Below are 7,788 nucleotides of genomic sequence, written 5' to 3'. Positions count from 1 at the left end.
TTTTACAAAACATATAACAATCGCGTGACATGGTTGGCCAAAATAGTCCACACTCAAGAACTTTTCTCAAAGTTTTGCTAGGTCCGAAGTGTCCCCCACAAGCAAATTCATGACAAAATTTCAAAATGGATTGATGTTCTTGTTGGGGCACACATCGCCTAATGATTTCATCGGGACAATGTTTCCACAAATAAGGTTCATCCCACACGTAATATTTTGCATCACTTTCAACTTATCTTTTTGAGCACGTGTGAATGTGCCGGGATACCTTTTTGTGACCAAAAAGTTAACAATATCGGCATACCAAGGAGTAGATTGAGTAAGGGAAAAGAGATTCTCATCCGGAAACTCGTCCCGCAACGGGAAAGGAGTTTCATTTGAAATGATCCGGCTTAGGTGGTTGGCAACAAGATTCTCGCATCCACTCTTGTCCCGGATTTCCAAAACAAATTATTGCAATAATAAGATCCACCGGATGAGTCTTGGCTTTGCATCTTTCTTTGTCATCAAGTACTTGAGAACCGCATGATCCGAATACACTATAACTTTGGTGCCAAGTAGATATTGCCTAAACTTCTCCAAAGCAAACACTATGGCCAATAGCTCCTTCTCCGTGGTAGAGTAGTTGTTTTGAGCATTGTCTAGTGTCCTTGATGCATAATAGATCACATGGGAGACTCTTCCATTATTTTGACCCAAAACGACGCCAATAGCATAATTGCTTGCATCACACATGATCTTGAAGGGGAGATCCCAATTTGGTGCTTGTATGATGGGGGCGGATGTTGTCACACCCCCAAACCAGAACGGCGGAAACGTTCGGGGGCGGAGGACGTCATGCTCAGTATCATAACCATAGTGAAGAAAGTAATCACAACCATCATAAATATAATTTAAAAGGTTACATCGTTTCAAAAGTACATGTTTTCGAATAAATTACATATGATGTCAAAATATAGAAAAAGAATCTACGCCTTAGCGTCTTGATTTCAGAAATCTTGTGATTACCTGTTTTACTGATTACCTGAGAATACAAGTTGTTTTGAAAGAGTATCAGCATAAAGCTGGTGAGTCCATAAGCAACTTATGAATGAAAAATGAATGATGTTCCTTTTTGTTTGTTATAAGTTTGTCTCCAGAAAATCCAATATTTTCTAAAATGTTTGTTGTAGTCTTAACTGAACCAAAACTTAGTATATGTAAGTAAATCGTCATACTTATGTATGGTTTTATATTTAAATAAAAACTCCCTTGTGAGAATCTTAGAATTCCTATGAACTGTATGTTTTGTTAATACCCCATGTGAGATGTTATAACCATACTAAAGACTAGGAGGCCTCGTATGCGACGTTCTTCAGGCATCGAAATGTTATGACACTTGTTACCCCAGACCTGTCGGTTTAGCTGTTGTAAGCAGCTTAGGTGCGGGTTTGTTAGACCCAGTATAGATCTATACACAACTATCACGCTCTCCTTCCAGGAGATTCTGATTATAACTACAGGACTTTTCTGTGGTACTTAAGAGTACCCCGAAGGAGAATGTCTCACAAATTTATTCATTAACAAGTTCACGTAGTGTGTAATGAAATACTTGTTTTGTAAATCGATTGTGTTATTGTTTTTCTTTGTTGAATGAAGTGCTCAAACTATACATATTATAGTTTTTGTATGTTTGAATGAAACCTTGTTATTCATGTCCTTTTATTTCAATAAAATTACATTGAAAATACTAAGTGTAAATCGTACACACCTTGCTCAACATGTTACAAGGTGTGAATAGCTCTTAAACATGTTTTTGACAGTTTTATCCTTAACTGTCACTGTTTTAGAATATTCACTGAAAAATCGTCGTATGTCAAAAACTGAATCCGTAAACTCTGAGTGTTTGGAAAAGGAGTCTACTATGTCCATAAATTTTCCTATAATTTTTGGTGGTCTCAAACCAGTGTGAAAATGTTCATCTTCACAACCTGGTCCGACTTTGATGCTGCAGTGATAGGCAGTTTTGTAAAAATCACCATAAATTGTAGAGAAATCGTATGGAGATGTGCAAATAGTCATTTTAAAGGTATAAACCTGAACTATTTGAATATCAAAGAGTTTTGAAAAATATTAAGTTTAAGTTGGGTAAAACAGTTCGTGAACAGGTCACAACTTTTCTGTTGTAAGCTGTCAAGTTAAGTTTTGAATATGATTTGGTGTTTTAACTTATATTCCCCCCTGAAAACTGAAGAAAACTGGAAAATGTAGGGGTATGAACTCACCTTGAGTGATTTCTTGAAGAATGGAAGGTCGAAGACGAGGAGTATCAAGTCAAGAACACTTGATGAACACGTGAAGTGTTGGATGATCCTAAGAATGATTTTTGGTGTTAAATGTGTGTAGATGATTCAAAGATGATATGAAAACATGGAATAACACTTGAGTTTAGGTGGAATACTTACCAAAAAGTGAGGTAATAGCTCAAGAACACTTCCAAAAAGTGGCTGGAAGTAAAGAGAAAAAGAGGCTCTCTTGAAGGTTTGAGAAGTGTGTAAGTGAAAGATTTGATCAAAGTGAGCAAAGAAATCCTCCAGGGATTTCTTTATATAGATGTTGCTGGAGCAAGTGGCAGGGTTGAAGGGATGTGTGCCTTGGTTTGTGTGATGTGGATAGGGTTAGGCTAATGAGGAGATGACACATGGAAGGAAAGTGGGCACACTTGACCCACTTGTGGTGTAAACATCCTTAGATATTTCTCTTAATGTAAAATAATGATTTTTAATTAATAAATCCTTGATAAATAAATAAAATATGAGTTTTGGGGGTTTAAAATGATAAAAATATGAATTTGGTGAAAAATCCTCGTGAAAAATGTCAAAAACGGGCTTAGGAAGCGAAAGTAGTCGAAAACCGAGCATTAAGGAGCGAACCTGCGAGGTTCGGCTCTTAGGAGGTGAGAACCGAAGGGAAGGGAGAAGGAACCGAGAGAAGGGAGAAGGGACCGAAGGTGGGGGTCTCGGTCCGAAGTGGTGAGGGAAGCGAAATAGACCGAGGGCTCGGTCTATTTTGGTTTGCTGAGTTCGGTCCGAGAAGGTGGGTTCGGTTCTGACAAGTTCGCTTATGACAAGTTCGCTTTTGACAGCTTCGGTTCTGAGGGGCTTCGGTCCTATTAGAGGGGTTCGGCTCTAAGAGGTTCGGTTCCTAAGAGGGGTTCGGTCTTATTTAGCTGTTTTTCAATAAAACTTCCTGTTTCAAGCGGTTTTTGGCCAATTTAAGGGTCGGGATGACCCGGATGACTATAAAATTTGAGAGAGATTTTGGAGAGATTTCACATACTTGGAGAGATTTGAGAGAGATTTCACATACTTGGAGAGATTTGGGAGAGATTTCACATACTTGGAGAGATTTCACATACTTGGAGAGATTTGGGAGAGATTTCACATACTTGGAGAGATTTGGGAGAGATTTCACATACTTGGAGAGATTTGGGAGAGATTTACTTTTAGCCATTATCATCTTATAATCTTGTAATTCAAGGCTCGCGAACCCCGTTATGTTTCGTTTATGATTGTTTTAAGTCCCCGAAAGGGTCCTTAGTCGTGTTTTGATGCGTTTAACTCCCTTTTTAGGGTTTTTACATTGCTAAACACATACATTCTTTGAGACACTTGAATTCTTGACATACAAATGCACATTTTTATACGTAGAATAACTTTTAACATACAAGTACTAATTAAGTTTGACCGGTTTGACTCGTTGACTTTGACTTGAAGTTGGCGGTTGTCACAGATGTAAGCAATTCCTTGAGTTTGTCGAAAGCTTCTTTGCACGCCTCATTGAAATCGAAATCAACCTCCTTTTGCAAGAGTTGGCACATTGGTCTTGTTATCTTTGAAAAATCCTTAATGAATCTTCGGTAGAAACCTGCATGACCCAAAAAAGAACGAACTTCCCGAACACAAGTCGGGTAAGGTAAGCTTTGTAGAACATCAATTTTGGCCTTATCTACCTCAATTCCTTTTTTAGACACAATGTGACCCAAAATGAGACCTTGACTCACCATGAAATGACATTTCTCAAAATTTAGAACCAAATTCGTTTCAATGCATCTTTTTAAAATTTTGGTGAGATTGGTCAAACATTCTTGAAACGAGTTCCCGTATACCGTAAAATCATCCATAGAAACCTCAATTATGTTTTCAACATATTCCGAAAAGATACTAACCATGCAATGTTGGAAAGTGGTCGGGACGTTACACAATCCAAATGGCATTCTCCGGTATGCAAAAGTGCCAAATGGACATGTAAAGGTTGTCTTTTCTTGGTCTTCCGGTGCCACCGGGATTTGGTGAAAACTAGAGTACCCGTCTAGACAGCAATAGTGAGATTTCCCGGCCAACCTTTCTAACATTTGGTCAATGAAAGGCAATGGAAAATGATCTTTTCTTGTGCTTGCATTGAGTTTGCGGTAGTCAATACATACTCTCCACCCGTTTTGCACACGGGTGGGGACCATCATACCTTTGTTGTTCTCGACCACCGTGATTCCCGTCTTCTTTGGCACAACTTGCACCGGGCTCACCCATTTGCTATCCGAGATTGGATAGATCATCCCCGCATCAAGAAGCTTCAATATCTCTTTCTTCACAACTTCCATCATATGCGGGTTCAATCTCCTTTGAGCGTCTCGGCTTGGCTTACATTCATCCCCCATCAAAAGCTTGTGCATGCAAGTGGGGGGGGGATCAATCCTTTAATATCTGCAATCGTCCAACCCATGGCTTCTTTGTGTTCCTTCAACACCTTGAGGAGTTTCTCTTCTTTAAATTCGGTTAGATGGGTCGATATGATAACCGAAAGAGTTTCGTTCTTTCCCAAGTAGGCATACTTCAAGTGTTGAGGTAGGACTTCAATTCCAATTCGGGTGGTTGAACAAGGGATGGCGACAATTTCATATGGGTTGGGGGCAACTCAATTTGCTTGACATCAAATCTTGTAGATTTCTTCACCTCTAAATTATTGACCAACTTCTCAACCTCCGGATCTAAAGAATAACGCTTCAATTGCTCGGCTAGCTTCCCACAATCGAACCCCTTGCTTAGAATCATTTCCAACACATCACCATTATACAACTCGAATAATTCTTGGGTTAGTGGCTCAACAACATCAACAAAGTATAAAGATGAAACATCACTAGGATATCTCATAGCATCATAGATATTAAAACTTATTGTTTCACCATGATACTCCATTGTCAAAATTCCCGCATACACATCGATCTTCGTCCTAGCCGTCTTCAAAAACGGTCTTCCAAGTAAGATTAGAGTCGATTTGGAGGACACTTACTCATCTAGATCAATCACATAAAAATCTGCCAGGAAGACCAATTGGTCACTTACACCAAAACATCTTCCAAAACACCTCCAGGAAAGACACTTGATTTATCCGCAAGAGAGATTATGACTCCGGTTTCACTTAAAGGACCCACATTCAATGATTCATACACCGAAATAGGGCATGAAATTAATAGAAGCACCAAGGTCAAGCATAGCACTACTAAAAGTGACATCCCCAACCTTGCAAGGAACCGTAAACATTCCGGGGTCTTTGCACTTGGGTGGAAGTTTCCTTTGTAAAATCGTGGATGCGTTTTCATTCATTGAGATTTTATCGTTCCCCTTCAACTTCCTCTTGTTGGTACAAAGCTCTTTCAAGAACTTTGCATATCTAGGGATTTGCTTAATTTCATCAAGTAAAGGGATGTTTACTTCCACCTTTCGAAAGGTGTCTAAAATCTCTTTCTCCTCCATATTCTTCTTTGAAGTTGCAAGTCGGGAGGGGAATGACGGTTGAGTGGCTATTGGTGTCACTAGGGGAATAGTCTTCTTTGGAACTCGTGCTTGTGCATCATTCTTGACTATAGGATCCTCAAGGGGAATGACCTCTATTTCTTCCTCTTCTTCCCTTGGATTCTTCTTTGAACTACTTTCTCCGGTTTGTTTTCCACTTCTCAAGGTCACCACATTGACATTTGGGTTCTTTTCGGTTGGAGAAGGTAATTTTCCACGGGACTCCAACTTGCTTATAGATGTTACTATATCCCCCATTTGTGCTTCAAGGTTGGAGATACTAGTGTTGGGTTTTGAGCATTCTAACACTCCTAAGGTGTACATGCAACCCTAGAAACCTTGGATCTATGTTTTACTAAGATACATGCAAAATTAATTTTCCAAGGTTCTTAACCTATCTAGCATAGCATGAGGAACTTTTAAACATAAATGCTAGAAGAAGAACATACCTTTTGTAGTTTGGATTCCTTGAGAACCTTATGAGCCTAGCACTTCATGTGTGATGCCTCAAATATCTCACACAACACTACAAAACTTGGAATAACCTTGAGAGAAGTTCACTAAGCCTCAAAATCGGATTGCCCTCTCACTTGTACAAGTAGTAGTCATAGTCCCGATTTTGCTTGCATAGGGTTCTTTATATAGTTGTGGCACAAGTAGGGTTACACAATGTAAACCCTAGAAACCTTGGATCTATGTTTTACTAACACTCCTAAGGTGTACATTCTCCAATCCACTGTTAGGTTTTGAGCATTCTAACACTCCTAAGGTGTACATGCAACCCTAGAAACCTTGGATCTATGTTTTACTAAGATACATGCAAAATTGATTTTCCAAGGTTCTTAACCTATCTAGCATAGCATGGGGAACTTTTAAACATAAATGCTAGAAGAAGAACATACCTTTTGTAGTTTGGATTCCTTGAGAACCTTATGAGCCTAGCACTTCAAGTGTGATGCCTCAAATTTCTCACACAACACTACAAAACTTGGAATAACCTTGAGAGAAGTTCACTAAGTCTCAAAATCGGATTGCCCTCTCACTTGTACAAGTAGTAGTCATAGTCCCGATTTTGCTTGCATAGGGTTCTTTATATAGTTGTGGCACAAGTAGGGTTACACAATGTAAACCCTAATTGTCATGGCTTTCCATATTCCATGATCCATGGGTTTGTAACCTCCATGGAGCACCTTATGGGTTTTAACTCAATCCATACAAACCACGGATCATTAGCCCACTATACAAGAATAGATGATTTACATAATCAACCCCATATATTTAATTAGTCTCTTTTTGATCACTTAATTAATTCCAAATTAATTCTTTGATCAATACTAATTAAATAATATTATTAATATATTAGAACTTATAATATATTTATAACCCTTAAGTGTCATTTCTCTCATTTAGTCTATCCAAGTATTGCAATGCCATGCAACCCAAATGGACCATGCCAACCGGGGCAAGTACATTCCAGGAATAGTTATGAACTTAGACACCTAATCCAACAACTAGTCCTTGTCTCTTTTTGGAATTGTTGGGTACTAGTCGCTAAGGATTTGCCAATGTCTTCAAGAGACATTTCGGAGCTACTCGATTGGGATTGCGGAGGTTGTTAGTGATGATGTGGAGGGTGTGGTTTGGGTTGATAGTGTGGTTGTGGATATTGGTAGTGAGGTTGTTGTGGTGGGTAGGAAGGTCTAACTAATGCATTTTGAGGCAATGGTCTTGGGTTGTAGCTCATATTGGGATTTGGCTTCCTACTTGAATTATATGCATTTTGGTAACCGGATGGCTTGTTGTGGTAGTTTTGGAATTCTCCTGTGGCATTTACATGTTCTGCATCTTCTTGGAGAATGGGACACATATCCGTAGGATGTCTCATTGTTGCACGTATTCCACAAACCATCACTTGTGGAGTTTGTCCCATGGCTAAATTTTGAACAACGGATGTTAA

General features: G+C 39.1%; 1 protein-coding gene across 1 annotated transcript; it reads right to left on the bottom strand.

The window, feature by feature from the left end:
- Positions 1–5,480: 5,480 nt before the first annotated feature.
- Positions 5,481–6,089, bottom strand: LOC145140446 (uncharacterized). The gene has a single exon (XM_079073938.1). It carries the CDS (start codon positions 6,087–6,089, stop codon positions 5,481–5,483), a length of 609 nt encoding a protein of 202 aa, XP_078930064.1.
- Positions 6,090–7,788: the final 1,699 nt, after the last annotated feature.

The sequence above is a fragment of the Lactuca virosa genome, chromosome 9, assembly GCF_052849685.1.
Source record: "Lactuca virosa cultivar CGN04683 chromosome 9, Lactuca_virosa_CGN04683_v6, whole genome shotgun sequence".
In the NCBI taxonomy this organism is placed as follows: domain Eukaryota; kingdom Viridiplantae; phylum Streptophyta; class Magnoliopsida; order Asterales; family Asteraceae; genus Lactuca; species Lactuca virosa.
The sequence above is the reverse complement of the archived record's forward strand: the minus strand, read 5'-3'. Positions and strand labels throughout refer to the sequence as shown.

What these genes read in the sequence shown, in the direction of transcription:
- LOC145140446 (XM_079073938.1), bottom strand. Translation starts at nt 6,089, where the DNA reads ATGGGGGATATAGTAACATCTATAAGCAAGTTGGAGTCCCGTGGAAAA.